At 31.4% G+C, this 25,547-nt stretch overlaps 2 protein-coding genes across 2 annotated transcripts; both read right to left on the reverse strand.

The window, feature by feature from the left end:
- Positions 1 to 1,164: 1,164 nt before the first annotated feature.
- Positions 1,165 to 17,863, reverse strand: LOC134698976 (muscle, skeletal receptor tyrosine-protein kinase-like). The gene is made up of 11 exons (XM_063560664.1): positions 17,674 to 17,863; positions 16,085 to 16,366; positions 12,649 to 12,960; positions 10,624 to 10,749; positions 9,957 to 9,987; positions 9,462 to 9,538; positions 8,391 to 8,415; positions 5,570 to 5,643; positions 5,014 to 5,038; positions 4,254 to 4,326; positions 1,165 to 1,609 (listed from the first exon to the last, which is right to left on the reverse strand). The coding sequence occupies exons 1-10, from the start codon at positions 17,861 to 17,863 to the stop codon at positions 4,260 to 4,262; spliced, it is 1,209 nt and encodes a 402-aa protein (XP_063416734.1). The 3' UTR covers positions 1,165 to 1,609; positions 4,254 to 4,259.
- A 2,582-nt stretch (positions 17,864 to 20,445) lies between these two features.
- On the reverse strand, positions 20,446 to 24,909 carry LOC134699036 (limbic system-associated membrane protein-like). Its single transcript, XM_063560723.1, has 2 exons — positions 24,618 to 24,909; positions 20,446 to 20,792 (listed from the first exon to the last, which is right to left on the reverse strand). Exons 1-2 carry the CDS (start codon positions 24,907 to 24,909, stop codon positions 20,446 to 20,448), a joined length of 639 nt encoding a protein of 212 aa, XP_063416793.1.
- Positions 24,910 to 25,547: the final 638 nt, after the last annotated feature.

Genomic DNA, 25,547 nt, shown 5'->3' on the forward strand with positions numbered 1-25,547 from the left:
TACATCAGTGATGCATGTTATGATATGCTTTTCGATAATAGCTGACTTATTCCTTGTAATACAATATTGACCTTTTTTAAATTTGTATTTCGTTTGAGTTTACAGTAAAACCCCTGAAACAATTTCTGTTTGCAAGCATTAGGGGATTTCAGCAATAACTTTATACTCACAGTGTATCATCGTACAGCGAATATAGGTACTAACAAAGCGGGGATGAAAATCTTTGTTTACTTTATCAACATTTCTCAACATCTGAAATTCCTGCTCCAAAATAACTTTCGCATCGATTTTTTACTTTTTATAAGACAATTACTTTGGTATTCTAATAAGAACAATTAACTTGTATACATACAAATGCGCGAATAGTTGTGAATGTCAACACCAACTGTCAATTTCGATACATGTTATCTGACAGAAAGCTAATAAAGGGCAAAAGTAATAAGTACCAATCACAAACCTTCCTGTGATAACTCATTCCCTGAAACTTTAATAAACAAGTATGAACATTTAGTTTTTGTGTACAGTGTACAGCAACATAACTATGCACCGAACAGACGGATTTATATGGTCAGCTAAACACCGTACACAACGCTTCTTTTCGGAATACAATATTGAAAATAAAACAGATGCATGAAAGATTTCAATGCCAATTATTGAAACCGCTGTACGTATTACACACACTCACAGTGGCCTTCTATCAGAAAAAGAGTTGCAATGAAAATAGAGTTAAATCGGATGAGACAAGTGCCAACTTCTTTGACAAGTATTTGCACATGTTTTTAGTAATCGTTCTTGTTTTGGCAAAATAATGAGACATCTCTAATCATCAATCTACGAACAAATCATTTCTTCAAACAACAACTGAGTTTAGATTGAAGTACACATTGATATTATGTGAACAAAACAAAGATTTTCGTTACCGTGTAAGGTCAAAATCGATCACGCCCGCTTGCCTAATACATATATCCGCTGTATTGATGATTCACGGTGATACTAGTTATATGAATAATAAGGCATAGTAATAGTTAGGCAGATGCGAGTATCAAATTGCCATTGAATCAAACTGAAAAAGGTCCGTATACATTCATTTATAAAAAAAACATAATAAATTATTAATGTTGTAATTTTTTGTAGTTTACATACAAAGTAAACAAAAAGGTTTTTACTGGTTTCGACCAGTTTTGGAAAAAACAGTAGTGCTATGTTCTTGAATATTAATCCATTTATTAATTTCACTTCTGCAAATTGGGAGATTTACTGTGTGAGACAAAAACAACCCAGAAGTACAAAATAATTTTCGAATAATAGATTATCCATAACATATCAACTTGTATTATATAACACAAAACAGTACTATATGATGGAATTAAAAAGGGTAAAGTGACAAACAAGAGTTATTAAGTTCAGGTTATTATGGCGACTAAACATTTACCTCATATTGACACGATGTTTTGAGATTTAAAATATACATTGTTCAGCAGAATCGGAGATTAACAAAATTGTCCAATATATTGTAATAAACATTTGTACAAAAAACTCAATTCAATTTATAAGATATGTAGATATTTAAATATCAAACACCTGCTACTTTTTTCGATGTCTTCTTGGGCTGAAAATATAACATTTTACATCATATATGATATGTAACTAGATACAATCAAGTATTTTAAAACTACTGACACTGGATGCATACACCAATTATAATACATAGTAGATGATTAAAATTATGAAAAACTTGTGTTTCTTCTTTAATGAAGAACTCACACAAACAACAACTAGTATATGATTTTTGTTGGACTTCTTGATCAGTATCCGAGAAACAAAAGCGTACTTTTCAGACCTAAAAAAAATGGAAAATCAACTTGTCTAAAATTTAATTTCAAGAGTTATTTTGAATAACTCTATAATAGACTTACTTGTAAACAAAAAGTGCAATCTTAAATATTCTTTAAAATGATATTATTTGCATAATTTGTGTACTGTTTCGTAGGGGACTTTTGTCCCCTACGAAACTTCTTCTAAACACACACACTTTTTGCAATTTTAAATGTTTCCGATAGACATTCTAGTTTGTTTACTTTAAATACTAGACAAATATCATTTTTTTCTGAATTGGAAAACCATTTTTATCAATAAAGATTAGACAGTACTTCACACATGAAGGTTCAACTCATGTTACGTAGTGGACATTTTGATGCGTTTCGTAGTGGACAAAACCGTTTCGTAGTGGACAAAACCGTTTCGTAGTGGACACAAAGTTTCGTAGTTGACATCAACCCTATTATATGTTTCTAAAAACATAATAAAAATTACATGAAACTAACCCTTGTTATTTGTTTTGCACGAATATAATTGAAAAAAGATTAAAAAAAAACCTGCATGGTAGTGGTAGTGTCCACTACGAAACGTTTTTCTCCCATACTTGTTTCGTAGGGGACCGTTTCGTAAGGTACGTATTCGCATGTTTTATTTTTTTCCCACAATCACTAGATTGCAATAGTAACAAGACTGATTGTATTCATCAAAGCATTTATCAAGCTGTACACTGATATTTTTTTCATAATTTTAAAACCAGATACTGAAGGAGATTTGACCCGTTTCGTAGTGGACATAATCAAAAATACTGTATCACTCTGGTCCATTTGATGTGCTCAATTTTTCTTAACAACAATTTAATTGCCGGTATAAAAGCATACATCTTTTGTAAGACCCTAATGTTTACATCTCTTGCAAACAAAAATTACATTGTTTTTATAAAACTGTTTATTTGCAAATTTTAATGACTTCGTTTCGTAGTGGACATTTTGTTAGGGACACACCTTCTGAAATTAAAAAACCTATATTGAAAGCTGTTTATTAATATATCTTGGCTCTGAACATACTTTTGAATTATTAAAGAACTTATGTAAAGTAAACAAAATATTTATGTCTTCACTTTTATATGATATTTTAGAGTATGAATGTTGAACAAGCGGTCTAGGGACATGCTATTTTGGTTGTTTTTGACCATTCAGGAGTTAATATCTTATCAATCCCCTTAATAATAAACTGTTTCTTTGCTTAAAAATGTTAAATCTAATTCAATGTACTGACTGCACAAAAAAATCATCTCAAAGATCAAACACATTTTTTTAAAGTGGCTGGGACAAGAAAATACGTTTTTATTGAAAAACGCCAGTATACAACCTGTGTTTTTTGGTGCACTTCGTTGGCTTTTTTCTTCTGTTTCTCAATAATTGAGTACAGCTCTTTGATGTTGTAAACTTCACCAAAAAAACTTTGTATAATGTAATGATGTATGGTATATGGTGCAATGTATTAGGTAAGGGGAATGGTGTGACGTGTGATAACAAACGGTGTGAATCAATGGTGTACGAAATTTAAAACTATGGGAACTGATTTTTTTATTTTATACATTAATTTCCAATATAGTAATCCAGATTTGTTTTTAGAATTAATAAACATTTTTTTGTAGTCGCACGCTTTCTCTGAAATTTAATTGCATTATGGTGTATCATGTAGGTGTATGGTGCAAATTTGTAACGTGTATGGTGTAATGGCACAGGTTGTATGGTGTAATGGTGCCTGGCGAATGTTTCATAGTGTTAGTCGGAAATTTACACCATCCAAGGACTAGAGGTTTTATGACAATCAACGAATTTAGAGTGTAAAAATTCTTTCGAAGCTTAGAAGATAAATAAAGTGGATCGGTTAATCATAAACTTGAGTTTTTTTAATTTTAGCCATCAACAATCTCTGCTACATAGTTATTGCATGGGCGCTATCAAAAAGATTAGTCCCGTCACATTCTTGGTCGCCTCCACTTAATCAAAAGCCTGGAATTAAGTGATTGTTGTTGACCTAGTTAATGTCTGTTATATTTGTCTTTAGTAATTTGCATTGTTATTTCGTTTGAGTTGTTTGTCTTTATCTTTTAATTACAATACGGTTCTGATGTTTCTCAATGTTGACTCTGCATGTGTTTCTCTCATAACCAAGATCAAAATAAAAATAAGAAGATGTTTTGTGAGTGCCAATGAGACAACCATCCATCCAAATCACAATGTGTCAAAAATAAACCATTATATGTGAAAGTACATGTGCATAAAATTACAGTGGTTTTGAACGTTTTAACAGGCGCCAAACTTCACCCTTACCTGTAACCGTAGTGTAACAAAAGTTTGAACAGCCGGAAATGTAAAAGTTTGGAGAACATATAACCTTAAAGAGCATTACTATTTTGTTTTTCTCACCTGGCTTTATTTGTTTAAGGTATCATAGGCATGTGCTTCAATTCTTTTCCCATATTCCTCGTATGTATTAACACTGGTAGAAAATAATATAGATATAGGAAGATGTGGTGTGAGTACATGTATTTGAAACATAAAACTTGCAAGTTGAACCTATTTTCGTCACTATTTAAACAAGAAGCAAATGAAAATCTCAAGCTTTATTTATGCACATTCACAATGAACATCAAAAATGACCAACACTATCATTGCTAATTGCACTATTCACAAAACATAGAAATGACAAGGAGTATCATTTGTACACATATTCACTGTAAGATAAATAGTTTAATACAAAGGATTGTTATCCGGACTTAAATGTATACTAAACATAGATGCGTGATAGTGCGAGTGTGTCATGATGTTCTATGAACACATGTGCTTGATATATTTCTGTTCAAAAACAATCTTTGATTAATTAAACATTGAAATCTTTCCGGAAAGATGAAGGTTCGAAAACGTAATCCTTTATATTTCTATATTTATGTTAATATGTTGTGTCTTAGTATTTCCCGAGGTTCAAGTGTTTTTTTTTATTCACTCCTTATCCAATCTTTCATTTTTTTTCTTGTTTGTTTCTTAGACTTTTTATTACTTGTTCACTACACCTTGAAATCACAGTTACCATACACGATTACGATCATAATACCTATCTACAATAATTTATCGAAATATATTGTTTTCGAATATCAAAAACACAATAAACAGTTTACAATATACATACCCATGTTGTTGAGATTGACTTGGTTCTGAAAAAAGGAATTGGGAGTATTGTGTTTTTCTATTGATCGTATTGTGCTTTTTGTCGATTGTATGGTTTTACTTATTTATAATTAAAAAGAAAGCCTTAAAAAAAGCACTAAGAACGATTATGTTTGCGAACCTGTCATCGACTCTTTCACAAACAAATCTTACGAAAAAGAGTATATGTAGTAAGTTTTGCATTGTCATTGATAACAGAGCTTTTGAAATCTGTTTTATGTTTAATTAACAATTCTGATATATTAAGAAATACAAATGTAGCTTATAAATTTGTCAACACACTTTTCCTATATTGACTATTTATTAGTCTTGGTAACACAATTATTGAATAATTCGTGGTCTAGAATGTTGAAGTAAACACAAATTAGTTAACTCATGTTTGCTAGAAATTAGCAATTCATAGGACCGATATTCGACTAGCAAAACTATGGTCACAGAGACATAGGCAACAACTACAGTGTGCATTTCGTGTGTTCATAAACCAAAGTTATCGTCATCTAAGTAGTAGTTTTTCTCACCAGACTTCATGTTGTCTATTGAATTGTTTGCCTGTGCCTCACGAATTATACCACATTCTTCATAAGTGTTAGTCCTGAAAGAAAATGATAGGTTGATACAATTAATTTTATTATGTGTAAATAAAAACAAGACCCATAAAAAGCAACTTGATTGTCTATTTGGTACGTATCAACACCAACCATTAACACTATATTAATTTCAATGTACGAAAGCCCAAGAAGATATGATGCTTATTGTCGAAATCATAGTCAATATAAACAATTTATGACACTACCGGGAGCAAATGAATACCTGTCTTGCAATAACTGATTTACCTTTGAAAAATTTGCGTTCAATGTCTGTTTTGTATGAGTGACCGTTTGTATCATTGGCGGTATACTCAGTATATAAGAAATTTTCAATGAGTTGGTTTTCACTTTCAACGCGTTGGTTTGTTAGTTCTAACGCTTTGGTTTTCAATTATAACGCATTAAATATCATTTTCAACGCTTTCGTCATCATTTTTAATGCGTTGGTTATAAAACTAACGCGTTGATTCGTACTACATACGGTATGAAAAACTTACGCGTTGGTTTTTAATTTTTCACCGTAAGTTTTGCACTTTTTGCAAGCAACCACACACTTTCTGACAAAGTAGTATCTAAATATGTGTTACACTACTATGTGGAAGAATGACAGGTCCAAATGAAAAATGTTAATTTCTTTTTCATTTCTCAAATTTAAAATGTAATAAGATTTCATCATTTATAAGAAAAAAACACGATAAAAAAAGAACTTTAATGCTTGCAAAAACATGCCATGAAAATTGAAATAAAGTAACATATTCGCGTACTTCTTGAGAAACAATTTTTTTTTTAGCATCGTGTGATCGGTCCAGTCATTTTTGTAACTCATATTTAGATAATTCTTTGTAAGAAAGTTTATGATTGGTTGACAAATTAAAGTGCAATCTCACCCCATAGAATGAAAAAAATCGGTATGGAATAACCTAACAGCGAGTTGTCCGGTTGACTTGATACACAATTTTACACCATGTCAGATTTGCTCTTAATGCTTTGGTTTAAAAGATATGAGCCAAACACTGCATTTTACCCTATGTACTATTGCCAGCCATGTCGGCCATGTTGGTTCGCTGGCAGAGTCTTCGGACACGTTTTAAAACAAGATGTCCTAATGATGATTATGGACAAGTTTGGGTAAATTTGTCCTACTAGTTAAAAAGGAGAAGATTTTTGTAAAAGATTACTAAAATTTCCGAAGAATTGTTCAAAATTGACTATAATGGGCAATAACTCATTTGTTCATTTGACGTATTTGTAGATCTTATTTTGCTGAACATTATTGCTGTTTATAGTTTATTTCTATCTTTAATAATATTCAAGATAATAACAAAAAACGTCAAAAATTTCCTTAAAATTACCAATTCAGGGGCAGCGACCTAACAGCAGGTTGTCCGATTCATCTGAAAATTTCAGGACAGATAGATCTTGACCTGTAATCAAGTTATCACTCAATTTGGTCTAAGGGCTTTGATTTCAGGGTTCAAATCTACATTTTACCCCTATGTTCTTTTAGCCATGGCGGCCATCTTGGTTGGTTAGCCGGGTCACCGAACACATTTCACAAACTAGATACCCACATCTAGTGGGTGAGTTTGGCCAAGTTTGGTTCAATTTGGTGGAGTAGTTTCAGAGGAGAAGATTTGTTTTAAAGTTAACGACGACGGACGACAACGACGGACGACGACGACGACGGACGCCAAGTGTTGAGAAAAGCTCTATTGGCCCTTCAGGCCATGTCAGCTTAAAAAGACACGATAATTATAGAGCTTGGTCAAAATGTGTTTGTTTCTGGAGGAATGTAAATTCCTTTTTGACATATATCAGGTATGTTTTTTTTTATAACGTATACAGAAAAGATAATAAATCCGTAAAAATGTGTAAGATATATAATTGTTTTCAACATTATTTCATTTCCGTAAATGTACATCTATCTAACCTGTTCGAGTATTAAAAAACGTTCAATCATAATTACATGATATCGTTATATAGCTAGCGCTGATAGTATACATAAGAGCTAGATTTGCATAATTAAACTGTAACTATTTTTTAGAACAGTCAGTATTGTCGAAAAAAACAAACTTCTGTTGGAAACAACCATCTAATCATCATAATAAGTTGATGAAAAACAAAAGGCTGTTCCTTTGATTCGTTTGATATACCAATGTCTTTTGTCTCAATTTACTTGTGCTTTGGATCCGTTAATGCTCTTATCTTATCGTGTTTTCTTTTTATATTTATTTAGTTGATGCTAGTTCTTCACAATTAATTGCATATCAAACGTTTTTGTTTGATACTCTTTCAATAGAAACTGACAACTCAATGACAAAAAATACGAAAAGAAAAACATATCAACTAGCACTGCACTAAAAACCCTGGGAAATCTGAGGTGATATGAAAAGCAAGCACATACTGAAAATGTGGTTGCACCCATACTGTTGTTAATGGCTAAAAATCGGTGAAAAGTCTAATTCAGATATTTCATACTCGAGTGAAATTTAAACATTAGTCCCTGGTCATGATTATCTTTGACGGAAAAACTTTTGAAGCGATGACTATAAATTTACCACGTGAAATAGATGATATTTGTTTTCTTTGTTATCAACACCTGTTTAACAAGGACAAAGTTAGTTGTGTTTATATTTTTTCTCGATGGACACTGATTGATATTTTCTACTTGAAAATCAAGATATAAATCAGTTTATTTGTATTTTGGTATCAGTTTGTAACAAAAAAAAAAAATAAGTGTATATTTACATACATTTGCTCTTGATGTGCTCTTGCTCCTGAAAAATAAAATTTCCAGGTAAAGCAATTAATCGAAAATATTTCTAAAAAAAACTGATTGTACGTTCTCTTTAAGGAATTTCAAAAACAGATAGTTTTGATTGTTTTGATTGGATTCCGTTAATACATTCCAGACCTAAAAATTAAAGAAACAACAGACACGGCTTCCTCTGTCTGAATCGTAGATTTGTATCTCAAATTTGACATATGCGGTCATCTCAGTACCAGAATCTATGAAAAAACGAGACGATTTAATTTTCTTCTTCTCAGTAACAACATACTAATTTTACCTGCATAGTGCGTATATATTTTACAACTTTTCGATATTTAGTAGCTTGCAGCTGCTATTCAGACTTTGTAAAACGTGAACAGTGTCTAAGTAGAAAGTTGATGAACCAGTGATTTGTCAAAGAACGTTTCGTCCTTTTTCGTAAGAAAAGTTCATCAGAAGGTACAAAGACCTTATAGATAAATATTGCGTATCAACCTAATGAATAATACATGATGGTCTTGAAGTTAATTCTAGGAATTGAATGTTGTTCATCATCCAACTATTGTCATTCTATTCTTTGTTTGTCTTTTTTTATATTATTTTTGCTGTTAAGTCTGTTTGAGTTATATCCATTTAACATGGCTCTGTACTTATATATCCCGTCATTATGGTATTGTGCTATGGTAAAGAAAATTATCATTGCCTTTTGTTTTTTCCAATGAGCTTCGTATATATGCCTTTTTGTGTTTCTTTGTCACCTAATTGTTTGTTTTAAACTGATTAAGATTATAACACAACGTTGACTACTGTACCCCTTTTTGACATTTTTACCTTGTATGTTATGTTTGTTTTGTTCACACATTGTTATCAATGTAATGAAATTTTATTCATCTGTCATACAAGTGAGGGGATAAGCTAGCTGTAGAACCAGGTTCAATTCAACATTTTTGTACATAATAAAATGACTGTTTCAATTTAGGAATACGATAGTTGTTATCCATACTAGTACATTATAGCTTTGGTTATGTCGGTTCGTATATAGTATTGACATACCTATATCACACTGTAACGTAGTATATGGATCTGTAAATGCAGGATTGCTTCTTTGTACATCACTATATTGGTCAGTTCTAAAATATTACGTATACACTTAGATAATATTATTATGTATTTAATTGTTTTGAAAGAATCCGATCGTACACGTGCATGTGTTGTTTCAAAATGTACTTCTATGGATTTTGTACTAGTAATTCGCTCCTATAGTAATACTTAGAGACAATACTTATAATAACATTTTAAACAGATTATGTATGCATTCTAAGACTTGTTTATTCAGTCTTCTTTTCTCTATATCATAGAATGCTTACACTCTAGTCTCTTGGTCTATGGACTTTTCTTTTGAAGTAACGACTTGAACTCATATACTATATATTCTTAACACCAACAATGTCTTCCATGATGAATACCATTAGCACATAGCAATATGTGAATTTGTATCTGACGTGTGTGGTGTGTTTAAGCATAAAAGGGACGTACTGTTATACATACTTGGAAGATTCAATTGTTTTGTTCTTTAGTCCTTAAAAAAAAGAGTTTTTGTTTAAATATCTAAAACTTATCTTTTTGCTTCTGTTTTGTTTTAGTTATTTTACCTAAATAATGACTATAAATCTACCTTATGTAAACACAAATTATACTTTGTCTTCTAGATGAAACTTAATAATTCTTTGTTACCATGCAAAAAGTCGTTAAATTATGTTTAAATCTCGTGTATTTCGTGTTAACCGCTCGGTCTGATTTGATATTTTTGTACTGGCGTGCGTACTTCTTTTGCCACAGGTGGGGCATGATTTGCTCACCCGTCCTAAACACCTGGATTTTGATACGATCCTCATTATTCAGTCTTTATGATATATACCGCTGTTTATCTTAAGGTCGGATTTAATTAGTATAAAGATTGGTTTTGTTGAACTAATAAACAGAAGTTTAAAATTTCAATTGTTCAAAAGGTGAAATGTATGTTAATGAAAAGGAGGTTGATCCATGCTTTGTTTGTCTCTTACAATTCTGTCTTATGCCATTGCGTTGAATAACCGTTTTAAAAAACCCATGATTTTGTATATGAGCCAGACGCGCGTTTCGTCTACATATGCTCACTGATCTTCTATTTGCTATTGCTAATCTAGATATTAACCTTTATGGGAAATTAACTTACTGTTCCGGACAACAAAAAGAACTGATGAAATAAGGCTCAACAAACCGACGACCAAGGTTACTATTCCTGCCAAGAACATGCCAGTATTCTCTTTTGTGCTTGCGAACATCTCTTGTCTTAACAATGCTACAAACATTTAAATTATTAATACTGTATAATTTGTTTTGGGTCAACTCTAAAGATATTAATAAAGTAGAAAATCTACGTGTTTCATTAGTCATATTACCAAAGATAAAGAATACTAATAAAAGAAAGAAAAAACATGTGTATCATCTGTACGGAAAGTGGGTGAATATCGCATGTAGTCATACTAAACAGTAGACATGCTTGAAAACTATGCTTACACTTTATCCTTGAACGACATGTAATCCTTTTGAAAAAGGGTTCATTCTAAGAATTTATTTTCATCGCTTATCATCAATTTCGTCGAATGTTGAAACCTTTCAGATTTTTCTTCAACACCGGGTTGTTCTTTGTAAAGACAAGTCACTTCATTACTAACCGTGTTATGAAATAAACCCCACTTACTTACCCAATAGGAATATACAACGTAACTGCGCGGTTGCTTTAACCAATCATAGCATTAACTAAAGGCTCTAAAGAGCCTGTGTCGCTCACTTGGTCTTTACTGAACGATCTTGCTACTTACAATTCAACATGAACTTTTCCCATTAGTAACAGAGTAAATTATTTTTTTTAAATTTACAAATATTTACCAAATTAATGAAAATTGTTAAAAATTTACTATAAAGGGCAAAAATGCCTTAAGGGGTTAACTGACAATTTTGAACATATTGACTTATTTGAAAATCTTACTTTGCTAAACATTATTGCTGTTTACAGTTTATCTCTATCTATAATAGTGATTAAGATAATAACCAAAAACGGCAAAATTTCTAAAAAATACCAATTTGGCAGCAACCCAACAACCAGTTGTCCAATTTCCAATTCATGTGCAATTTTCAGGGCAGATAGATCTTAACCTGATAAACAATTTTACCTTGTCAGATTTGCTTTAAATGCTTTGGTTTCAGAGTACTAAGCCAAAATCTACATTTTACCCCTATGTTCTATTTTTAGTCGTGGTGGCCATCTTGGTTGGTTGGCCGGGTCACCGGATACATTTTTTAAAACAAAAAAAAACCAAAAAGGATTGTGGCCAAGTTTCGTTAAATTTGGCTTTGTTGTTTCAGAGAAGAAGATTTTTGTAAAAGATAACAAAAATTTATGAAAAATTGGTAAAAATAATATATAAAAATGACTATAAAGGGCAATAACTCCTTAAGGAGTCAAATGACCATGTTGGTCATGTTGACTTATATTTTGGTCTTACTTTGCTGAACAATATTTCTATTAACATTTTATCTCTATTTATAATAGCATTCAAGATAATAACCAAAAACGGCAAAATTTCTTTAAAATTACCAATACAGGGGCAGCAACCCAACGACTGGTTGTCTGATTAATTTGAAAATTTTAGAGCAGATAGATCTTCACTTGATAAATAACATTACAAATTTCAGATTTGCTCTAAGTGCTTTGGTTTCAGAGTAATAAGCCAAAATCTACATTGTACCGCTATGTTCTATATTTAGACATGGCGGCTATCTTGGTTGGTTGGTCGGATGATCGGACACATTTTTTAAACTAGATACCACAATGATGATTGTGGCCATGTTTGGCGACATTTGATCCAGTAGTTTCAGAGGAGAAGATTCTTGTAAAAGTTAACGACGGACAACGGACGACGGACGCAGGACGCCAAAGGATGAGAAAAGCTCACTTGGCACTTCGGGCCAGGTGCGCTAAAAATGTATCGGAGTCATAAGATAAATGAAAAGAATTTAACAAAAAGCGATAAACGAGTGAAGAAGTGTTGTTTTTTACGCACTCAAAAGTTTGCACCCACATTTGCTTGTTAAAATTCCTTCCCTCGTGTTAATAATTTACTTAAGAACAGGCTTAAGAATTGCTATCATCTGTATTTTAAAAATAAACATTTGGACGTTTTGAATTCCCACTAACCTTCTTCCATTGCAACAAATCTTCGAGAGAAAACGCCAGCTGTATTTCTAGCTGTAAAAACATAGTCGCCGAAGTTATTGCTGTTGATATTGTTGATCAATACTGATGACGAAGTGAAGAATTCATTGCTAATTGCGTTGGACACTATCGTTACAAAATCGCAGGTATTCCAGTCCTTGTCCGCCCTGAATGTCCATTCTATAGTTGGTACCGGGTTAGCATTTACTGTTAATGTTAATCGAAGAGTGCTGTTTATTGTTGCAGTAACATGTCCAGGAGAATATGGTTTAGTGCTGTCTAGAAAAGGTTTAACTAAAAAAATGCAGTATATTTTTAGATTTTGAACAGAGGTAATTGTGAACATTTTTGGGGAAAATAATAATTTCATAAAACTAACAGGGGGAAAACAATAGGAGTAATACTTCTTCAATTCATAAAACACAGGATTAAACACATTTTTCTATTGGTAATTGATGTATAAACTGAGACAATTTGATGTATAAACCGAGGCAATCAATTTTCTAACTGAATAAAAACCCGAAGACTTTTATGTTAAGTTTGTGAGGAAGCGCCCCGAATTACACATCAATAACCTCTATAAAAAAGTGTTTAATCCTTAAAATTCTCAATCCATACATGCACGATTTTTAATTTACATTCTTGAGAGTGTGATGGCTACTATAGTTTCCATCAAATGCACAACTGACAGGTCGTTACTAAAAATTGACCTTCATGAATGCATAAATTTTCGATAAATGCATCAAAATCTAAAATGAAATAACACCTACCTCAAAAACTAAAGTTGAATGAACTATTTTCCGAATTTATAGCGTACAAGTAACGAAATATTCTTTCCATTGAAAGTTTTCATTCGTTTGACATCGTATTTTGCAGGACGTAAATATACCAAATTATTCATAAATTTCGTGGAATATTATTCAAATTTAAATTTTATACATTTTAAAGCTTTTATGCATTATTATTTTATTTCTTATATATGTATTAGATTATAATATGATGTCCTTATTACGCTTTGTAACCATAGCCTGTTCTAATGAGCACAAAGCATGTTTCACAAATGCGCACGAACTTACTGTTTATATGAACTTTATTTCCATCGTTCTCCTTTAAAATATATAGCACAATACAAAGATTTTTTTACTTCCAATCACTATTCTTTGAAATGTTGTAACTTTCTTATGAGTGCTTAGAAAATAATAAAAGAGGTATATATAGATAGATAAAAGATTAATCTTTTAAATGAATGCAATATTTTTACCATGCAATCATTATGTTATCAATTGTTATGCAATTATAGGCAAAATCTGGGTAAGTTCACTTGAATGAATTTAGATCTTTCATCTCTATAACTATACAGAAAATTTTGACAAAATCTTAATCAACACATCATGGTCTTCAAAATTGTGTCTCAGATTGTCTCTATGGTATTTCATTCTCTCATAAATCTCTAATTAGTGTAAACATCCTAATCACATAAAAGAAGATAATGTTTAATTAGGTGTAAAATTTGTTCTATACATTCTATCTGAAATCTGAGACACCCTTTTGTAGATAGTGGCCTTTGGAACAACATATAATCAAATCAACCCTCTAGGGATACCTATGTAGAAGCTAATTTCATTTGAAAGTGGAAATTTGGTGAAAAATATTTTAGACACAGTTAACCTTATGATTGGTTACGTAATTGTTGCATAATATTAACATTGCATTAAATTGAAAGAGTAATCTGTTAGCTATCCAAAACTATTACTTCTAAGCATTATTAAGAAAGTTACAGCATTTTAAAACTTGGGAGTTGGAGTTGTAAAATCTTTGTATTGTAATACCTTAAGCAGGTAACATAAACTTTTATTATATATATTTATGAAACAACATATATTTACCCAGCTCATAGTTTTTAAACCTATTAAATATGAACTGCAATGCACAGACTCCTTGATTAGGAAAGGGTAACAGCCAAACATTTTTACGGTAATTTCGCACGCTTCGGCCTATAAAAACACTGTATTTGTCCTATAAGAAACGAAATAATTCCTTCATATCATGCTCTATGCTCATTTTAACATGGGTATGCATTATATTTGACTATCGCTAACGCTCAGTGTAAAAAATCGACAAATATACTGCCTACTTATTTTAAAATGAGCATAGAGCCTGACATGAAGGAGTTATTTGTTAAATAGAAACAATTATGATGTATCTGTTTCTTAATCTCAAACTGCTGAAATTCCCGGGATCCCTGTATGCATTTCTACCTCGCATGAAGAGATCACAGTGAAGGTTACGATAGTAGTTTCGGTAACATGGTTTATCGAAGTGTGAACCATGCAAAAAAATCTATTTGACCAATCCAATTCTTGTATTCGTAAATATGCAAATTCATATAAGAATTATACAAATATAAACAGAGGCTAAATATACCAAAGGGATAATTATTATAAACATGTCACACTTAAAAGTAAACAAATACATGGACAATACCACGGCAAAACACAAAACACGAATTTCTTACAATCTTCTTACTTCATATGACAAATTATTTGTATTTGGTTATTATAATTCATGTTTTATGAAATCATCTGCGACGAACTCAATAAAATCAAGGGTTTATTTTTATAAGTGTTCTCCCTCAGATTAACTTTTTACAAGATCACTACCACAAATTTATATTGCATTCATTATGCCGATGTACTTATTTACAACATACATGTATCATTAAAACATGTCAATTGATTGTTTTAAACAAAGTGTGCGTGTGCTTTACTACTAATTTGAGGAGGAATTACACGGTACAAAGATTAACCCAAAGTCATCCAAAATCAAAAGTTACCAAATATACACAAAACACTAAATATGACCCGGTATGAAAAATATCAGGGTGTCCGGCTAGTAAACAGCAAGATTTAAAGTCATATCACACATTATAAAATATTTGACCGAAGTTTTCATTATATTTTCTCCTGGACTTCAAACAGTCATAAATCCATTCCTCCGGAATTACTACTATTTATTATTTTCATGGTACCAATTGTCGTGAATTAAGTTAGATAATGGAAGTCTTGCATGCTCTTTGATATCTTATTTCGTAGTTTTGCTGAAGTATCCGATGAATCCTATAGAAAAATGTAAAATAACAAAATTCTGAACTCTGATGAAAAATCAAAACGGAATGTCCCTATTCAAATGGAAAATTCTCAAACAAAAACTAGTAGATAACTACTGTTATATTCCTGACTTGGTACAGGCTTTTTCTTATGTTGTAAATATTTCATCCATGACACATTTGATTTTGTGGTTCACCTATACCCACAAAATCCGCTTAATTCGTTATACAACTAATGATAATGAATCCACAGTATTAATACCCTAAAAAATGTTTCAAAATGTTCACCAACGACACCACACTTTGACTTACATACTACGTTTACGGAGAACGTCTGTTGAGTTGTTCTGTTTATTTCCGACATCCCAGATGGTGCCAGTGTGTTCATTACGTAACACGAGTAGTTTCCACTTGACTTTCTGTTTATGTTGTTTATTCTAAGTACGAAGCCATCATATCTGAAGATTGGATCATTCTGTTTTGTCCACCATACCAACTTGGGCACTGGATTTGCATCAACTATAGGAGACACTATCAGGTTGTTCCCCTCTTTAATATCTTGCTGGTTTGAAATATTTGATATCACTGGACCATCTGTATAACGGGGTTCACAATTTATATATGCATACTCAAGATAAAAACAAAAAAAAATGCTATTTACACTGTTAAACATTTTGTTATAGCAATTCGTGTATTTTTTAAAAATGCCATGAAAAAAAGGAAAGTATATGTGAAATTAAATGGATATTTTCTGTCGAATTTAGAATCCAACACTACATCAAGTGTGTAACGATATTTGTTCATATTGAGAACATTTAATTTTAATATATTATGTTCGATCTTGTCGAGATTTCAAAGTAATTTAAAATCAAGTGTTGAGAGTGGGGCATTATCGTAATACACGAGTTACAGTTTTTAAACATGTTTATCTAATGATCTTAAGAACAAAGTGTATCCATCCTTTCAAAGTTTTGCCGATCAATGTGTTTTTTTTATAGGTGACGTCAACTGACAAAATGACCTGCTTTGTGACGTTACAGTAGTGAATTCAGAAGAAACTAGAAAAATGTCACGTCATCATTAAATTTCGACCAATCATTTGCTGACAATCAATAATTTTTAGATAAGAAATTTTCTGGCACAAATCGGGGCAAAACAACTGTATGAAAATTAGAGAAAGACCATAATACTTTAAGAGCACATTTATCTTGCCAGAAAATACTTGCATGCATTTATTTTTGAACATTTGTAAAAATAAAAGCATCGAAATAAACTATGCCCAGGAAACACGTGTCATTATTAGAGAAACAGAGAATACCAATGGATATTAAACTTTGTTAAAAACAAATTCCAAAGAAAACCGGGCAAAACCACGACTCCCACTTAAATACGTTGAAAGGACAAACAACTATAACAAATAGTCCAAGTGTATATTTGCTCTGTACAAAATCATTTACATATAATGGGACTAGGTTCAGTCTAAAAGTACTGATATGTTCCTCTTAAACACACGCATCTTATGTGTTTACTTATTGTGAAAACTGCTTTGTATGATAACTTGCTTTTCAAAGACAGATAACTTTAACCATTTTTATATACAATGTAATTCATAACACAAAATTACGGGAAAAAAAGTGTAATGCTGTAATCTGTCAAAAATTCAAAACGTTTGTTTCGTTACTTTGAGTTAATAATCATGTTCTTCTACTATATTTAAAGGATAACATAGTCTATTGATTTCAACTTTTTTTTGTATCATGTTCGCAAACGGGTAACACAAACCAGTATAGCACTAACATTGATTTTAAAAAACCACTTTAGTATCATATTTAATATAAAATGTGTGTGCTGTAAATCTTATAACATTAACCTCGTAACATTATTAGTATCTGATGACTTACAATGCACATCAATCTGTTTTGTTGCTTTAATTGACGGGCCAGCTATATTTGTAGCAGTACACGAGTACTGCCCACTGTGTAAGTTGGTTACAGTTGGTATGGTAATAGTTTGAGTGTTCATGGTACCGCTTGGACTATTCCATTCGTATGTGACAGCTGTTGATGGGTTTGCATCATCAATTACACACATTAAAATTACATCTCGCTGGTTTTGGTATACAATATATGTATTATATATGGGCTCCATATGGATATTTGGGAAATCTAAAGAAATAAAACACCATTGCTTGCAATGAACCCAAAGTTATATTGACAACAAAGGTTATATTAAAAACAATATTCTTATTTTGAGGACTGCACTATTTACTTTCTATTTAAAATTTAGAATTTTGTATCAACTTTTTAATTTTAAAATAACAAACACAGTTTCGTAGCAGACAAAATACATTACCATGTCGATTTAAATTTGAATAAGAAACATTTTGACATTACGAAAAAGGAGGTATCTGAAATTAGAATAAAAAACAAACGTATACTTATATTTTGACCTTTACAATCAATAGTTCCGTATACTTTTATTCCAGTACTTGACTTTGTACGAAACCTCATAATCAAGTTGCACAATTGCAGACGTGACAGATGTTTTTGTTTAAAATAACATCAAATTTGTCTTTCTAGGAGAATGGAATATTACTGTATTACTTTTTTATGGGTATGAAATCGACTATAATCACATGTTTATGCAGCGCTTTGTGCTCAAAGTGAGCACACGACGGACGCTTTTACATCCATATACAATTACAAAATTCATTCAACTTGTATAATAACATGTTTATCAAGAATACCGTTAGTTTTTAGCTCAGAGTGTGTACACGACGGACGCTTTTACATCCATATACAATTACAAAATTCATTCAACTTGTATAATAGATATAGGAAGATGTGGTGTGAGTGCCAATGAGACAACTCTCCATCCAAATAACAATTTAAAAAGTAAACCATTATAGGTTAAAGTACCATTATAGTTAAATAACATGTTTATCAAGAATATCGTAAGTTTTCACTCTGCGTTATAGTTACATTGGCATATATCACGTACAATTATGAATTATTATTTTTTTTAATAAAAAATGATTTTGGAATGCCTCGCGATTGCTTTCAGCCAAGGATTCTTATAACGTTCACATTATGTATTTACAAATAAATAAACCAAATACGAATAAATTGTAAATGAACTTAAAACACAATACTGGTTATTCTGCACACAATCATCAGTTTTATGCGACTGTTACATAAGAAAATGCCTGTACCAAGTCAGGAATGGGACAGTTTTTATCCATTCGTTTGATATGTTTTTGCGCATTATATTTTGTTATTTGATTACAAGTCTACTTTTCAACAACACTCAACTTTGGTTTGACTGAAATTTAGCTCAACAATTTAAGACCTGTTTATTTGCATCTGAAAAGTTTTGTTCTTTCTGACATGAAACAAATATGTGGCATTGGCATATATCATGTACAATTATGAAAGTTTTTTTTTTTAATAAAAATTGATTCTGGAATGCCTCGCGATTGCTTTCAGCCAAGGATTCTTATAACGTTCACATTATGTATTTACAAATAAATAAATCAAATACGAATAAATTGTAAATGAACTTAAAACACAATACTGGTTATTCTGCACACAATCATCAGTTTTATGCGACTGTTACATAAGAAAATGCCTGTACCAAGTGAGGAATGGGACAGTTTTTATCCATTCGTTTTTGCGCATTATATTTTGTTATTTGATTACAAGTCTACTTTTCAACAACACTCAACTTTGGTTTGACTGAAATTTAGCTCAACAATTTAAGAACTGTGTATTTGCATTTGAAAAGTTTTGTTCTTTCTGACATGAAACAAATATGATGATTGAGGGTAAATTTTGTAGTACCGTTAATGTATAAAATTAGATGATTTTAAATATCTGACAAACAGTCAATTATAATACTTTATTTCCGTAAGCTTGTTGGATTTACACAATATAAATATATAGATCATACTTTAACATGTATACACAAACTATACAAATCAATGAAAGAATTCAGCGGACTATCGCATACAAACACAATAAACTCAAAATAAGCATTTGAATAATTAAACAGTACGTGCTTTTTCTGTAGAAAATAAAAATGATCAAAAACTAGAGTAGCGAACATCTTAAACTGAATTATTGATACAAATGGTAAAGGTTGATTATCGTTTGTGAATCAATACTGTACAGAATATATAAGCAATTGATGTTGACAATGAAACATTATGGTCCGGATGTCACAAATCGGTTTTTTTTTTTTTTTTTTTATAATAAATTCACATAATATAACTTCAAAATGAGCTTTTTTGGCGCATATAACTTTAAATATGACATGCTATGCTGTTGTTGAAAACACGAGTAAGAATACTTTAAATTTTTATGTCTCTTTAAGTGCCAAACTACCATTTCAGCAAAACAGTGTTAAAAAGAGGGCATTAGATTCAGAGATACTTTTAAATTCATCCGTCGAAGACATACAAACAACGTTTTGACAAAAAACGGCAAACTACAAAAAACAACACGTACCCCGCGGTAAAACATTGGTATTCTCAGGTTACATGAAAAAAAACAGATGTAGAAATATCCTTTTTCTGCTCTACTAATGTGTTTTTGATATTGTTAATTAAATCATTAAAATAACTGTATACCATAAGCCTTGTACATTGATCTTCAAAATTAATACCGATATTATATTCAAAAATACTTACATAATACATCAATTGTTTTGTTGGATGACCTTACACCATGTCCCTGTATATTTAATGCAGTACAATATACAATTTTCCCGCTGTCTTCCTTCTTCCCTTTGTATATAAGCTGGCTTGAAGATATTAATTTATCATCAGAACAATCTGTAGCACATACGTCAGTATGACTTGAAGCAGATGATGTAATGTTGACACTTGCAATATACCACTGTATTTTAGAGGATGGTCGACCGGCATTTGTTTTGCAGGTAAACATTATGTTTTTATCATTTACAACTTTCACTGGATTTTCATCAGCCGCTTGATTTGACAGTATGACTGAAGTAATTGGAACTAAAAATACATTTTTTAAAATATGGAATTTGACTTAACATACAGTTGATGGAGGTTTAACATGTAAAAAGATCATTCAAAGGATTACAAATGTTAATGATTTACATTAAAAAAATACAACAAAAAACATTCGTTCAGTTCTCGGTGGTTACTGTTTGCCTTATTCCATTTTCATTTATTATTCATGCATTAATCAGAATGTTTGTGAATGTGCTTCAATGTAGGTTCAGTAATATACAGGAAGAGGCAGGGTAAAAAATGTATATGGACACTAGCCCTTTCCTTAAAATTAAGACGTCGGGTGGTGTAGCATTTACATAAATACAAAATGTATATTGACGATAACAATTCCGTAATAACATTTAAAAAAATCAAAAAAAACATTGAAGTGTAAATTGTTTTTCTATACGCGCTTAGAAATAAACATTTGTATTGCATGTTTAGTTTTAAACATGTTTAGGATTTATATCTTTGATATCCAAACACATTTCTAAGAAAGAATAACCAACACACACAACGCTTTCAAGTGTGTATTAAAATTATGACTTATCAGATACATAAATCTGAACATCATCGTAAACGCCAATTAAATCACAATGATAAACTTAACATGTGCTGAAATGAGAGCTGTTTTAATCTGCACGTGTAAAAAAGTAATGTTAACAAGATTGTTTTTTAAAGGTATGCCTACGATACGATGTATTTTATATTAGATATCGACGAAATCGACGATATATTGTCAATACCAATATGCATCTTTGACTAAATGTGTAGCAACAAAAACAATATCAGCTGTCGGTATCGATTCGATATTACCAAATATTATACTTGACATGTTTTTGCTGGTTGAACTGTTTAAGTTGTCGATATCGATGATATCGACAATCTATGTTCCAACTGTTTATTTGACACAATTTAGTTTCCACATCCTTATCTGTTTAAACTGTAATTATCAAAGATATTGACGATATCAGTTTAATATCTATTCCATATTGAATTAAAAACTTCATGTTGTTTTACAATTATTGCATACAGTTTAGTTTTTGTCTTCGTTATATTTTGCAACTTGGCGATGTAACAATAGATATATGTTTAACGATTTTTTATATGATTATTAAAAGTTTTCTTAATTGACTTTTTCAATCAATAAGATAAGATTATATTCATCTGATTAGTTGTCGACATCGATGAAATCAACAACATAAAGTCAATAGTAGCAAATTGTGTTCAAAATGTCTATCTGCTACATCTAGATATATGTATAAAATGTTTAGATTCTCCTAAAGATGATATCGCTCGTCATATTATTTTTTTTATTAATTTCTTTCAGTTGAGTTTACATTAAAGAGATGCTGTAGGATTTCCAAAGTGATAACAAGCCACCAGACACATATGAAGATGTGAATAACTACAGGTCACCGTACAGTGTTCAACAAAAAACAGCACCATTATGTCAACATTTTAAATGAAAAAACAGACTATCTGAATTATTTATATATGATAAATGAAACCAAATATGGCAAACATCCGACGACAATCACTGAATCAAAGAGCTCCAGAGTAGGGTCAGTCACATCGAGGATGTGGAGGGGTTAAAAACGTTTACATGTTTGACTGCTAAACTATTCTCTTCAATCTAAGGCAGTGGTGTAGCACCAAAACATAACTTCAAAAAAATAAAATCAGTTGGAAAAAAATGGGCCTATCAGATCGGCACGAAGAACAAAAAAAGACAAAATCACAAATACTGATATAAATAAAAAAAATCACCTTAAAATCTAAACTTGACAAATAAATAGACCATGTTTTCCCTGATTAAAATATGAATCCGTTTGAATCGCATGATTTAAATTTTATATATTTAATCATTGGTGTAAAACGTATTGAGTCTGTATTTTGGCGGTCTTATCTAAAGTCACTTTCGGCATTGTCGATATCGACGTTAGGTTTGTCATTAGTCTCGTGATCGAAATCGACAACCGGTTTTTTGTCACAATTACTAAAGATCTTTGATATCGTGCCGACTTCGTCGGTATACACAATATTGGCATCTGGAAAAGTCGTGGGCATGTCTGTCAACCCTCCACCTTAATTCGGACAGTAGTGTCAAATCACAATATCATGCATACTTTAAAAATAAGTTGCAAATGGTTTTATCCGACGACGATCGTATGAATTGCTGTTAATATGTGATATTATATATTTATGTCTCTAATTCTTACTCGATTCATCACTTTCCTGACCTGTTGATTGTTTATATTTAATCTACAAGTGGTTCGTTTGATCTCAGTTCTTCATTGCTAAAAAGTCCGTTATGACGTCAATTGTTCTTGCTATCCTCTGGAATTTCTATTGTGACGTCATGAAAAAAAGGCGAACATGCCGGAGACGTCACATAAAAAGAACACATCTTTTTTACAGGTCGTTCAAAAAGAAGGATTAAGATTTTCTGCATATCGTCTAAAATCATCAACGAAACAGATTTCATCTACAAATCACGACATCTATCCACTCTTGACAATACAATTGTCAATATTTAAACGGCTCGACGAACCTTGCATTTTTTTAAATTTGAAGTTTTACTGTCTTGCGTTGATAAATATCGTTTCACACTCGATTCAGTGGTATAATTTATATTTTTTCTAATTCTTACACGATTAAATTCTTTCCTGACCTGTTGATGATTTTTATTTAATCAACGTTTGATTGGTTCGATCTCAGTTCTTCATTGGTCAACATTCGATTATGACGTCAAATTTTCTTGGTTTCCTCTGTTTTGAAAATTTTACTGTCTCGAGTGGATCGTATATTACACATCAAACAGTGATGGAATCTATATATATTACAAATAAGTACTTACTATGTACATATAGTTGTAGTTTGCCGGAACTTTGAGAATTATCAAGTGCATGCAAACATTCCCATTGAGTTCCATGTAAGCTTCCTGTCATAAACTGCCCAGGTATGGTAACATTATATGTTGTTGGATTACAGGTATACGTAAAGTTTGTGTTGTAACTACCAGGTATGTCACATGTGCCATCTGAGTTGATTCCCCGTATGAAACAAATTGGTATGTTGTCCTTTCGAAATTCTATAATGCTGTTCCCATACGAGCATATAAATCTAAAATCTTCCCCTTCCACTGCAGTACTTGGATGTGTTGTTAAGTTGACGTCTTTTGAAAGAAATGTATGAACTTGAACTGTTACATTTACTTTTAGAGAAAACATAGAAATTAAGTCAGAACAATTCGTGTTGTTGCTTATTACTTTATATTATCAGAATGATATGCGGCATACAGTTCACATGTGAAAAAGTCATCAGAGAAACAAATTCAACCACCAAATCTTGAAATCCAAAAGTTGCGTTAATAATGTGTATGTTTTGTATGTTTTCTTTTCACTTTGTCCTTTAACATCAATACTAAGTTTTCTTTAAATTTTTATGTATGTGATTTTGTGAATTGTTTTTTTGTTCAAAACTTTCACAGCCTTGTTTATCGTATTGTATATAATTATGGCATTGCTTAACCAATAGCTTTATCGAATGGTATATACAATCGTTTTTCGTTTTGAATATCATATAATATTTGATATCGTAAAGATTTTCATTCAGTGCATTGTATATATTATGGCATTTCCCTTTTTTCATAAGCCTAGTTCACGAAGTTACCAGTAACGGTATAACTGACTGTTATTTCACATTTTTCTATGACATAAAATTGTCAAACAAAGAAAGTTGGTCGGTTACAATTTGAATGTCATATTTGTACAACTTTAAGAAGAAAATGAAATAATATATCATCAAACCGCTGATACAAACCTTTTATAATCAAGTGGAAGTCTTCAGATACTAACGATCCACCAGTTACTCCATTGCATCTATATACTCCTTCATCGTGCAGTTGAATGTTTGAAATCTTTAAGTTGTATTCCCCATTGCTACCAATTGAAATACTAAGACGGGATCTCTGTGCGTCTGGTAAATTAGGATTTATGGCCAACCCAATCGACAGAGTGATCAAATTTGGAGGTCCAGACCACCTAATGGAGTTCGCAGGGTCGGCTTTGAATGGGCATACAAGTGTAATTGTTGAACCTCCATCAACATACATATTAGATTCTATGACAGCTACAAAATGTGTTATTTTCTATTAACTTTTTTATTAATTACCGAGAAGAAGAAATTATGGTATCGAGTGGTATACATAGGAAAATCAAACTGATGCAATTTAGTGATTTCAACAATTTGTTAATTCGAAGCGTTCATTAGTTTATTAAAATGTTAGTTTGATTATCTTTGTTCCATGATTTGCAATGCAGAAAATTTAACTGACATAAATGTTTTGAGTATATATTCAGCACGTTTACAAAAAGTATGCTGTTGCAATTTACAAGCTGTTGACTGTAAATGTCCTAGCAAGAATGCATTCAATTTGGAAATCGCTGACAGTGTCGAAGTATATTAATAGTTTTTCGTGCCGTTTCACTCAAATCATGTGGTTCATAAGGGAGAAGTACATGTAAATGAAACCAGAGCGGATCCAAGATTTAAAAAAAAAAACTCTTAATTAATGCCAAAAAGTGACAGATACTGTCGGATGGTATTGTTTAAAAGTAGATTCCTACACTGCAACAAATGTATAGCGTGTATAGCGATATTAACATAAGTAGAAATAAAAATAGAAAGCGAAATCGTGCAATTGAATTTTTCTAGGTCTGTTTAATTTCATGTTGTTGCTTAGAAATATAT

This window comes from Mytilus trossulus, unplaced genomic scaffold (assembly GCF_036588685.1).
Source record: "Mytilus trossulus isolate FHL-02 unplaced genomic scaffold, PNRI_Mtr1.1.1.hap1 h1tg000024l__unscaffolded, whole genome shotgun sequence".
In the NCBI taxonomy this organism is placed as follows: Eukaryota; Metazoa; Mollusca; class Bivalvia; order Mytilida; family Mytilidae; genus Mytilus; species Mytilus trossulus.